This window comes from Leucopleurus acutus (genome assembly GCF_964270905.1).
Source record: "Leucopleurus acutus genome assembly, chromosome: 8".
Classification (NCBI taxonomy): domain Eukaryota; kingdom Metazoa; phylum Chordata; class Mammalia; order Artiodactyla; family Delphinidae; genus Leucopleurus; species Leucopleurus acutus.
Genome location: NC_139151.1, coordinates 101,193,452 through 101,205,547, shown reverse-complemented (window position 1 = coordinate 101,205,547; position 12,096 = coordinate 101,193,452). Strand labels below are relative to the sequence as shown.

Genomic DNA, 12,096 nt, shown 5'->3' with positions numbered 1-12,096 from the left:
CACTGCAGTCAAGGATCTGTGGCCGGTCCCACCAACGCCTCCGCTACGGGCCTGGCCTCAAGGCTAAGTGAGGACAGGGCGGGGATGACTGGGCGGCCCACCGCTCCCTGCACAGCCTGCTGGGAGTTGTAGTTCAGTCGTCGAAGAGCCGCGGCAATCCCCATCCCTCTCTTCCGCTTCCTCCCCGCCCAGATGAGTGCGCAGAATGGGAACCGTTGGAGGGTACCCAGAGAGCGTGGGACTACAATTCCCAACGGACGGTTGCCCCCAGGGCGCAGCCCCAGGTAGCCGGCTGCGGGTGTCGGACTCCGGCGCACGCGCACACGCCTCGGGCGGTGGCAGAATTCGGCCGCGTGCGCTTTCCCGCTCCAGCCGGCTCGGCGCTCGCTGCCCTTCTGGCTGCCGGTCGATCCACGCCAGCCCGCTACGCGCCGTCTCGTGGTTTCGCGCGGCTCTCCTTCTCCCTAGTTGTTTGTAGACCCAGGCCACGCCCGTTTCCCGCCGCCAGGGCCTGGTTCGTTCCCGCCCCAGCCCGCCCCTCTCTGAGCTCCTGCTCTTTCTGCTGGAGGCGGAGGCTCCATGTTGTCCCCTCAGCGAGTGGTAGCGGCTGCATCGGGAGGAGCAGGTGAGGCGCGCTATTTTCCCCGAGCCCGCTCCGTGGCCACCCCCGCCGCCCTCCCTGCTATAGTTTCGAGGAGACCGGACGCCCGCGCCGCCGCCCTTCCTCGTCCCGGGGTTGGAACCGCGCGCCTCTCGCTGGGGTCCCTTGGCTGACGAATTAGGGTCCGGGGGCTGCTCGCGAGGCCGGGCCAGTCGGACGCGGGCGACGCCTTCCTCCGCTACCGGCCGGGAGCGGCCGCCTTCGGGGGTCGGGCCCTGGGCCCGGAGGAGGCCGTTAGTACTCCTCGGGGTACTAACGGCCGTTAGTACCCCGAGGGTCGGTGGTCCTGGGGCGGCGTTTAGAGGCTGAGCTGGGCGCTCCGGGCTGCTGCCCTCTCCCTGCCTAGGCGCTTCGCTCGCTCGCGGGCCGGGAAACCTCGGGCCGAGTGGCTCTGGCCGTATTAACGGGCCCAGGGAGTGGGAAGGTAGATGCTTTATTGTTCACCCTTTTAAAAAGCTCTGGAGGGCTGCGAAGCGTCTTTGAGTTGGAAGCTTTATTTTTATCCTAAAGACCTTGAGTTACAGGAGGTATTAGGGAAGTCGATTTTCAACCCGCACTTATCTCCCTAAGGAGATAAAAGAATGTGGCCTAAATTGATTTTTAGGAAGTTCTTTTAGTACGTTTGTTACAGTACGTTGTTCTTTTGCTTTCTTGAAGACACAAAGCATAGGGAAAGTATTAAAGAGAAAACAAATAGTCACCATAAATTCATGGATTTTAATTTCATCTGTCGTTCTACCTGGCTTTATTCTTGTTTGCTGTGTGTGCTGTTGAAATGGCCAGAAGTTTTCACTTGCGAAATTTAAAAGCAAAAAAAAAAAAGAAAAGAACATTGTTTGAAGACACTTTTAATAAATCTTAGTCCTCACGTTTGAATACGAAGTTGGATGGAATGTTTTGGGAAGGAGAGAAAAGAACTAACGGACCAAAAACGTGGTTTCACATTTTGGCTGGCTTTTGGAGAAGCAAAACCTACGTAGTTTTAAACCGCGACAAGTATTCAGCATTGCAGTGTACTGAATTTCAACTTACTGTTTTTTTTCAATCCCCACAGAAACCAGCTCATAGTATAGAAATCTCTGTTGCTGCTTTAACACCTGTAAAGAAAACGCTTGATTGAAAAAGACCTCTACCTAATGAAGCATTACACTAGCAGAGCAGGTTGTTTTATTAGCTGTTGTTAACTGTCTTATTGGAGTAATCATAAAATTAAGAAAAGTAGTAAAAAGTAAGGATAAATGTGATGATGTGTACTAGCATAATTGTCTTAGTTTTCACTAAATAGGACTTGTTTAGATTAGGCTTTTTTAGAATTGGTTTTCTATGGCGTAGCACATGCATTTTTCATTTTTATGACTCCTGAGTCATATAATAAAAGGTGTACTCACACTAGTTATTTAAAATGAAATAATAGAGAATTGTAAGAAGCAAGAAATATAAAGTCACCTCTACTTCCCCAATTCCCCAGTGGTAGTCATTAGTCACAGTTTGGTCACATATTCTAAGATTTCTTTCAAGTACCTTAGGGAACCCTGGGTTGTGTGAACTTGTTTGAGGTTTAAAATTTACCTGCAGTGACTCAGCATGCCTGTTAAACTTTCTATGGCCTTGTGTCTCATACTGAGAAATTGTTTAACACAACTACAGTTTAAAGTTAGTCTGAATTTTAAAACATTTTCCTGACTTATCTTTTAGATTCTAGGAGCATATTCTCTAAAAAATATCAAGGGGGAAAAGTGAGTGGAAAGCTTTTAGTTAAACGAAAAACGTCTTTTAATTGCTGTAGAGCTGTGGTTCTCAGCCCTGCTGCTGCACATTAGAATAACTTGGGGTTTTTAAAACCTGCCAATGCTTGGGGCCCACTCACAGATTCTGATTTAATATATTGAGGGGCTAGGCAACAGTTTAAAAAAAAAAACCCAAAACCCAAGTAATTTGATTTCTGTACTAATATATACAAATTTCTCTGTAGGTGGTTGCTTAATTTGAATTGATTTATTACTTTATAGGAAGCATAATTTGTAGTATCAGTATTTTTGTATTGAGTTGATACTCTTCCATGCACATATCTAAAGAATGCTTTTTATTGGTATGTGTTTAGATTGTTAGAATATGTTTTGATTGTTAGAATGTGTTACATATATTTCACAGATAAGGTATCAATATATTACAAATCAGAAAATAGGTTTTAGTGGTATAGTAGGTGAATAAGCAAAGAAGTAGATTAACTCTTTTTGTCTTGAAATGATAAGGACTCCAAATCAAATATTGCCAGTTAAAGCTTATTCAACTGGAATACAGGTAATTAAAACCTTCAGGTAACCAGATTGATTTTGGGGGTGGTCTCATTTTTAGGGTAAAGTCAAATAAGATGAATATTGAATTCATTCTGTTAAAAAGATTTTTATCTTTTTAATAGACTAGCCTGGCATCTATTCTATTAAATGCTGTATTAAATTAGATGCCTGTAGTATAGCCTGGCATCATTTTTAGATTCAGCCCAATCTCTGCATTTCTGAATCTTTAATACTGTTTAGTCATAGTTGATCTTCATAAATCCATTAAGCACTACAGAATTCTTAATTGACAAAGAAAATGTGGTTTTGTTCAGCATTCTGTGCTAAGGTACAAATTTCCCCTATTCTGTTAAGTTGCATTTAAATAGAATTTTCACTGAAACAACCTTAAAAGTATACGTGCATGTGCCGGCATGCTTACTGCCTTGAGACCCAACAGTGTATAAAAGCACTCCCACACCATCACCACAAAAGAGCCACACCCGGCCGTTGTAGAGGTGGCTGAGGGCTTTAGTGTACTTAGCCTTACATGTGATGATGTGTTTTCTTTGGCCTTTCCTGTGAATTAGGAACTTTAAAGACTGCCAGTAAGAACAAGGCATGAAAATGGTATGCTTCTGTTTTTGGGTGTGTTGCTTTTGCCCTTTAGAAAATGTGGTATTTCAGGAGAGTGGGAAACTCAGGTCATAACTTTACCCTGAGTCATGCACGCTACTCAGTGAAATGTTTCTATAACTGTAGTTAGGATTTGCTTTTCAAAACTCTCTTGTCAGTAAGGATGGGTACTGAGGCTGGCTCTACCCCAGTGGTTCTTAACCCAGGGCGATTTTGCCTGGTTGGGACACTTAGCAATGTCTGGAGACATTGCTGGGTCTCACAATCAGGAGGAAGCACTACTGGTATCCAGTGGGTAGAGGCCAGAGATGCTGCTAAATATCTTGCAGTGAATGGGGTAGCTCCCCACAACAAAGAGTTATCCAGCCCAAAATACCAGTGGTGCTGAGGTTGAGAAACCCTGGTCTAAACTGTTGACTTGATCTACTAAATTCTGTCTGAATTATCTGAAATAGCAATGGTAATTGCTTCCAAATAACTTGTTTCATTGAATTTATCACTGTTCAGATGGTCTTCTCAAGTATTTGAGGGACATTTAAACTTTTTTCCCCATAATGTTTTTTCTGATAGAACTTATTTCTTAAAATTTACATTTTCCATAGGAGCAGAAAGGCCAATTATAATTCATTAGTCTCATCTACTTGTATTTAGCCTCAGCAGCTACTTTTTTTTTTTTTCTTTCAGTCCTTTGAAAATTCAGAAATAATTCTAGGAAGAATCAGTGCTGTAATTTGCTCAGATCTCTACAAATTTGTCCCTATAATAATTAATTTCACTTGTTAGTCTTTCAGCCATTCTATTTGGGTTGTCTGTTTTTGTTTTAGTGCAGAGCTTCTCCATTGAATCCAATCATACAGCGATTGTTTGAATAGGCATACTTAAACCTATTGGTTAGTCTGGATTAAGGTGTGTTGTGTCCAAAGTAAAGGATACATCAGTACTTTAAAAGTAATTAGAAAAAATGTTGTAGCTTCCACATCAACTATTGGAGTCCTTTTTAATTACCCAAATATTTTCAACATTTCTATATACTTCGAAATGACGGCTGATGCGGTATTACTATGAGCTATTTACAGCACTAATCAGAGTTGGCAGTATGATATAGTTCTACCACTCACTTTTTTTTTTTTAACTTAGGTTTTAAGTTCACTAAACTTAGGTTTTCCCTAAACTTAGGTTTTCCCTAAACTTAGGTTTTAAGTTCACTTAAATGTATACAGATGGTCGGGGAACTAGGATCCTAGAAACTGCGTGGTGTGGCAAAAAAAAAAAAAAAAATAGAGATGATAGATGTGACTGTGGTCAGGCCATATCTTTGTATGTGTATAAGATGTCACATCTGTTACTCATATAAATGAACATAATAGAGCATTACCTCTTCATATCGAACATTAACTGTTCATGTAAGTGAGCATTACTGTTGTCATAATCTCAGAATGCATATCTGGACCTTGGGAAATGATTGCTTCGCTAAAGGGAGAAGGCATATAAGGTTGCCACTTAAAGCTTTTTCTAGTACTATCCCTGGAGGTTAGATCTCCAGAGTATAAGATTACTGAGAAGTGGGAGTAATTTCACTGCAAATGGAGTATCTCTCCCCCTTAAAAAACTCCTAAAACAAACCCCCAGGTCTTTGGTGGGGTCCTTGCTGAGCAAGTTGCTTTAATGTTTTTATCATCGTAAATTTTGATCTGTTCTTTAGCCAGGACTATACAATTTTAAATTAAGCCAAGGCATGAATGCGTTACCCAGCAAGTTTGGCCAATTTAGATATTCAGGAAATTTTCAATTGTTCAACAGAGATTGAATTTTAGAGCTATAAAATGGCTTTACCTAACTGCCTGATTTTGTAGACGAAACTGAGACACAGAGAAGTAAAGTGATTTACTCATGCTGTTACGGTTAGTACGAAACTGGGCCCAGAAATCTGGTCTTTCCTGATTGTTAGGGAAGGCCTTTCTCCTTCACTGTTATAATAGTCTTTGCCAAACCAGGAGCTTAAGTCATAAAAGGAAGAAATGGTAGGGTCTGGTGGTATGTTTCATATAGGAAGATGGAGTCAGGGAAGATGTGAAGGCTGAAAGGTGGAGATTTGAGAGAAGTGGAGCATCTGAGAGGATTCATTTTGATGATACTAAATGTAGACTTATAAAATGTTAGAACTGAAAGGGTTGCTAGAGGTTAAATCTTGACTCATTTTACTGTTGAGACTGAAGACTAGACATGCCCAGAATCACACAGGTTGTTAGTGGTAGAACTGGAACAGGAACTTGTCTCCTGACTCTCGTACCCATGTATTTCTACATAATACACCTCCAAGAGTGAGCTGATGGTGGAATATCCAGGTGAATCTTCCCCTTAAGCAGTTGCACATTTGGACCTAAGTGCAGGTTAGAAATGAATGAAGTTGCATCACCAAAATAGAGGATGTAGTGAAATTATAAGAATAAAGAGCTTATTCAGGGAGAGGTTGAGAACTGCAGAAGGCTAAAGCAGGGCGTTGGTGGGTATCACAGGAAGCTGAAAAGGAGAACCGGTGAAAGGGGGTGATAAAGAGGCTGGAAGAGAACTAGGAGTGGGCACTGTTGTGGAGTCCAAAGATTTTAAGAAGTTTTAGAAGTGGTTGGCCAGTGTGTTATATCACAGGTGTAGAGTTGAATGAGAATCAAGAAATACCTATTGGATTTGGCAGGAGAGGTCATTGATGAACTAGAGAATGGTTTCAACAGAGAGACTGAGAGGAAAGTCAGATTGCAAGGTGATAAGAAGGGAATGGGTAGATAAGTGGATGAAGACACACTTTCAGGGAGGTTGACAAAGAAAGACTGGGAGGAGGAAGGGAAGAAACTGACTTTTATTGAGGTTCTTTACATGTACTATAGGGTTTAGTGTTTACAATACTAGGAAGCTATGTATTCTACGGTAGCTATTCTATGGTAGATCCTGGGGCTGAATGTGGTAGTTTCCCTGCTCCCCAGGGGCTCCCAGGAGCTCATTACAATATTATTATGTTGTAATGAGTGGAATAATAGTAAAGGTTTTAGTGGAAATAGGAAAGTGGGTTCTTTTTATGGAGTCCCTAATATGTGTCAGACACTGTCCTTTGAGATGGGTATTAGTTTTATAAATAAATGGAGCTACAAATGGTTAGAAATTTATCCACAGTCACATTGTGACTAAATGGTGGAGTTTTTCGTTTATTCCCCAACTGTTTATTGGATGTCTACTCTCTGTGGGCACTCTTCCGGTTCTTGGGGGATATAGCATTGAACAAAAGAGACAAAAATTTCTGCCCTCATGGAGGTTACATTCTAGAGGTGAGAAAGTAAGGATTTAAGCCCTGCCGTCTCTCTTGATTGCTTTTAGTGTACTGTGCAAAGTGATGGGCTCTGAGAGGATGGGGTGGGTGATCAGGACAGAGGGAGGGTGAAGGTGATTGTTGAAGGAGGAGCAAGTGTTTGCTGGAGTCGAGTGGAAGAAACATTTCAGGCCATGAGAACAAATGGTTGAATAGGCTGTATATTTGAAAATTTGGAATCAAGGCAGGACAGGACGTGAATCCTAACTTTCTCCTAGGAGGAAGACCAATGAGTATAAATTTACCTGGGAGGATGAGGAGAATAAAGAATTAGAGGAACGAAGGCAGTAGGGCGAATGGTGAAAGGGTTTGACTTACAGGATGGGGACTTTAGCTTTCAGCCATCAATCCATAAAATGTTTTTGTAGTTTTTTAAATAAATTTGTTTTATTTATTTAATTTTGGCCACGTTGGGTCTTTGTTGCTGCGCGCGGGCTTTCTCTAGTTCCTGCGAGCGGGGGCTACTCTTGGTTGCGGTGTGCGTGCTTCTCATTGTGTTGGCTTCTCGTTGCAGAGCATGGGCTCTAGGCGTGCGGGCTTCAGTAGCTGTGGCATGCGGGCTCAGTAGTTTTGGCTTGCAGGCTCTAGAGCATGGGCTCAGTAGTTGTGGCACACGGACTTAGTTGCTCCGTGGCATGTCGGATCTTCCTGGACCAGGGCTTGAACCCATGTCCCCTGCATTGGCAGGCAGATTCTTAAGCACTGTGCCACCAGGGAGGTCCTTGATAGTTTTTTTTTTATGTAGTTGCTGATATGTTTATGTACTGTAATGAAGGCATTCATCCCTGAAGGATGAGGTAACATCCTTAAAGCAACACTCGGGGATGTTGACTTGCGTGATCAACCTAACAGACAGGAAAGGTTGGAAGGTGGCATGGCTAAAGGAGATGGCCCTGAGGTTTTGATTAAGGGATCTATGAGATTGGGGGGCAGGTTGTCTGAGATGGGAGGATAAATCAGCAAAGGAAATTTACATGATATCTAGAGAAGGGTGAGTGGAAATAAGATTTTTACTTGGATGATCAATAATATAGTTCTCTTGTCTTAGGAAGTGAGAGATAAAGATAGTGTGGTGAAAAGTGAGCAGCTCTATTTGTTTAAATTAAATTATTAGTGATGTGTACAGTTTAAAATGATTTTTCCCTTAAGTGGATCCAAACCAAAGGAACAAGATCTTTTAAAATCCGGTGTGCCCGGTATACTGTCGGAGAGAAATGCAGGATCACCCCAGCTCCCTCAAGTAAATATAGCCTGGTTCTCTTCTTTTTCACTTTGCTACAGGCAGAAAGAGGAAGAGATGAGGGAAGGCTTTATCACTTTTTTTTTAAACTGTCCTTCTTAGTGGTCTTCATCTTCTCTTGAAGTGTAGTTCGTTGTCTACAGCTGCATACATTTTTGTCATGTGATTATTCTATCTTGTTTGTAGCCCAGGTAACTTTATCTTCCATACCTGTTGCCCTGACAGTATCACCTGCATCCTTAGGGTGGTAGCTTTCAACTAGATTACAGTACATACCATCCATCCTTTTTACAGTTGTTTATTGTGTGCCTGCTTTGTGTCAGTACATTCACACTGCTCAGTAAACTTTAATAGTGAAATAGATAAAATTGAAAGAGCCAGTACCATGAACTCAATTGTGAAGTCCTGGGGGACTATTGTATTGGTTACTAGGTTTGGTTGTATCTCGTAGAGCCTCCAAGTAAGTGATTTAAACGAGGTAGACATTTTTCTTTCATATGAAAGTGAGCCAGCATGGCAGTTCTGCTACACCAAGTCCTCAGCCCTACCTCTCTTGTTGCTCCAGTATTCCTAGGGTGTTGCCCTCACATGCCTGGTCCAGGGTGACTTGGTCCCACTTTTGCATATAGCCAGCAGGAAGGGGGAAGATGCATGATATGCAAGTTGCTATATCATTTCCAGTCAGAACTTAGTCACACAGTGATACCCTACATACAAGGTTGGGTTGGAAATGTGTTTCTTCTGAGCATTTATATGCCCAGCTAAAAATATATTACCATAGCAGGAGGAGAAAATGAATATTGGGGGAGCAACCAGCCATCTCAGGGACTTTGTTTGGTATTGCTTTGAGTACTGCACAGTACTTAACCTTGTGGCTTGTCCATAAGGTGTGGATAAATTGTTCTCATTTCTTCTTTTATATAAAAGACTGAAGGTCTTCAGGTCCTGGATTCACCTGTTGTTATGGCAATAAGAACTCTAAGAGATTATTTACAGAAATGTTTCCTTTTTATAATAGAAAATAATGGGAAAGAAACGTATTAGTATATATGTATTATAATGCTAGAATGACACTGAATCAATGTTTATAAATTGTTTTCCAACAGTTTGCAAAAAATTAAAAAGTGGCAAGAACCCTTTTGTTGCTGCCTGATACAGTAAGTATAAAAAGCGAGCAGCGGGACTCCCCTGGTGGCGCAGTGGTTAAGAATCCGCCTGCCAATGCAGGGGGCACGGGTTCGATCCCTGGTCCGGAGAGCACCCACATGCCGCGGAGCAACTAAGCCCATGCGTCACAACTACTGAGCCCATGTGCCATAACTACTGAAGCCCGCACACTGTAGGGCCTGCATGCCGCAGCTACTGAGCCTGTGTGCCGCAGCTACTGAGCCTGTGTGCTGCAACTACTGAAGCCCGCGTGCCTAGAGCCTGTGCTCTGCAACAAGAGAAGCCACCGCAATGAGAAACCCGTGCAGTGCAATGAAGAGTAGCCCCTGCTCGCCACAACTGGAGAAAGCCTGTGGTCAGGAACGAAGACCCAGTGCAGCCAAAAAATAAAAATAAATAAAAAGTGAGCAGCAATTCCCATACTTAAAGATTAGAGTCTGGCCGTCAAGCTGTTTTGTCGACTTTGCCTGCTGTGATCATTCAGCCTTTACTGCTTCCCAGATGAAAGTGTTTCTGGGACCATGTGTATGATTTTGGCCAAATCTGCCTACCTGTTCTATGCTCAATATTTGTCCTTCAATTTACTTTATATTGATTAGTTTTTAAAACTTAGCCTCCTAAGCAATAATCCATTAAAACATGGTTTTGTTTCCTAATGTTTAATAGTCATTAAAATACATAATTATTAAAATAAAACAAGTGTCCTTTTAACTACCTAAAAACATCTCCTTTAGTACATACACTTAGGGAAGGGAAATAGTGCTTTGCCTCATTTCATAGGCCCCACTGCTGTTTGTTTTTTTGCGGTACGCAGGCCTCTCACTGTTGTGGCCTCTCCCGTTGCGGAGCACAGGCTCCGGACGCGCAGGCTCAGCGGCCATGGCTCACGGGCCCAGCCGCTCCGCGGCATGTGGGACCTTCCCGGACTGGGGCACGAACCCGTGTCCCCTGCATCGGCAGGCGGACTCCCAACCACTGCGCCACCAGGGAAGCCCTATGGTTTTATTTTTAAAGTAATTTATTTATTTATTTATTTATTTATTTTTGGCTGCATTGGGTCTTCGTTGCTGCACGCGGGCTTTCTCTAGTTGTGGCGAGTAGGGCCTACTCTTTGTTGCTGTGTGCGGGCTTCTCATTGCGGTGGCTTCTCTTGTCGCGGGCTCTAGGCGCATGGGCTTCAGTAGTTGTGGCGTGTGAGCTCAGTAGTTGTGGCTCATGGGCTCTAGAGCGCAGTCTCAGTTGTTGTGGCCCACAGGCTTGGTTGCTCCGCGGCATGTGGGATCTTCCCGGACCAGGGCTCAAGCCCGTGTCCCCTGCATTGGCAGGCGGATTCTTAACCACTGTGCCACCAGGGAAGTCCTGGATATCCTTTTTTAATGATATGCTCGTTCATAATCTTTTACCCATTGCTATTTTTAAAGGGGGAATGGTTGTCTTTTGTTTTTCTAGAGTGATTCTGGATATGAGTCCTTTGGATTTAGGTGTTAGGAATATTTCCTCCTAGCCTGTGACTTGCATTTTTACTCCCTTAAGGATGTCTTTTAATGAACAAAAATTCTTAATTTTAATGAAGTCTAATTTGTCATTTTTTTTCTTTTATGGTTGGTGCTTTGTGCCGTGTTTAAGAAGTTTTTACTCTTCCCATGTTAAAAAAGTAACACTTTAAAAATATTTGAAACTAATATTTTTTTTTCTCTACAACAACATAGGTGATGCTATGGAGAGTGGAAAGCCTTGTCCAGTGCAGGTTGTTTTGGTGCAGAAAGACCAACATGCCTTTGAGCTAGAAGAGAAAGCCTTGGCCAGCATCCTCTTACAGGAACACATCCGAGACCTTGATGTGGTGGTGGTGTCAGTGGCTGGTGCCTTCCGAAAGGGCAAGTCCTTCTTTCTGGACTTTATGCTACGATACTTATATATCCAGGTAAAGTAGAATTATTTCATTTCAAATTAGAAAGTGAGACTGTTATGTCCAAAAGAGCAAACTAAGCTCATGAATTATCCTTGATGTGTAAAGTTACTCGAAATTTTAGACTTAATGGAAATTTCTTATTTCTCCTATAGAAGGAAGGTGGCAGTTCAAATTGGTTGGGTGACCGAGAAGAACCGTTAACAGGGTTTTCATGGAGAGGGGGCTCTGACCCAGAAACCACTGGGATCCAGATCTGGAGTGAGGTTTTCACTGTGGAGAAGCCAAATGGGAAGAAGGTAAGGAAGAAAAAGACTTATAAACTAACAAACACAACAGAATGAGAACTTTAATGTGTAGCCTGATAATCCAATTAAAAATGATTTTTATCATAATGATATAAGTGCATGTTTAAAACTAATTCATGAATAAAAGGTCAAAGAGTAACATAAGGCTTCTAACGAAAAATAGCTGTCAGGTGCCCTAGTCCTCTGTCTGCTCATTTTCACTTCCCAAAGGCTAATGCTCTCAGCTGTTCAGATGTTACTTCTGTTCTTTACACTCTTACTCCTGTAAGCATTCACTCCCCCCACCCCTCCAGCTGTCAGCAGGGCATCTTACCCACCTCATCGAGCCTAGTAAGCTTCAGTTATAGAACTTCTCCCCAGGTTTCTTTGTAAGGGTCAGCAGGGGCAAGTCATGTGTCTCCTAAAGTGGAAGAGGGGATTTGGGGTTATGACTGTTTCTTCAACAGACTTTAACCCATTCCTTCTGTTTTTAGCCTCACCCTAAAGCATACCTTCACAGCTGTTTGTGCCTCTCATTTTTGAGTCTTTCCAGGGCTTCAGG

General features: G+C 42.7%; 1 protein-coding gene across 4 annotated transcripts in view; it reads left to right on the top strand.

Annotated features, from left to right (window-relative positions):
* Window positions 1-202: 202 nt before the first annotated feature.
* Window positions 203-12,096, top strand: part of ATL3 (atlastin GTPase 3) — a 51,519-nt gene continuing 39,625 nt past the window's right edge. Inside the window, exons 1-3 of one of the 4 annotated variants that reach the window (XM_082844806.1) lie at window positions 203-284; window positions 11,048-11,262; window positions 11,403-11,546. In XM_082844806.1, coding sequence (XP_082700932.1) covers window positions 206-284; window positions 11,048-11,262; window positions 11,403-11,546 — 438 coding nt within the window. In that variant the 5' untranslated portion in view covers window positions 203-205. Of the gene's footprint in view, window positions 285-346; window positions 626-9,277; window positions 9,329-9,593; window positions 9,742-11,047; window positions 11,263-11,402; window positions 11,547-12,096 lie in introns of those variants that run through there. The other 3 variants (XM_082844807.1, XM_082844808.1, XM_082844809.1) reach the window with 3 other exon arrangements.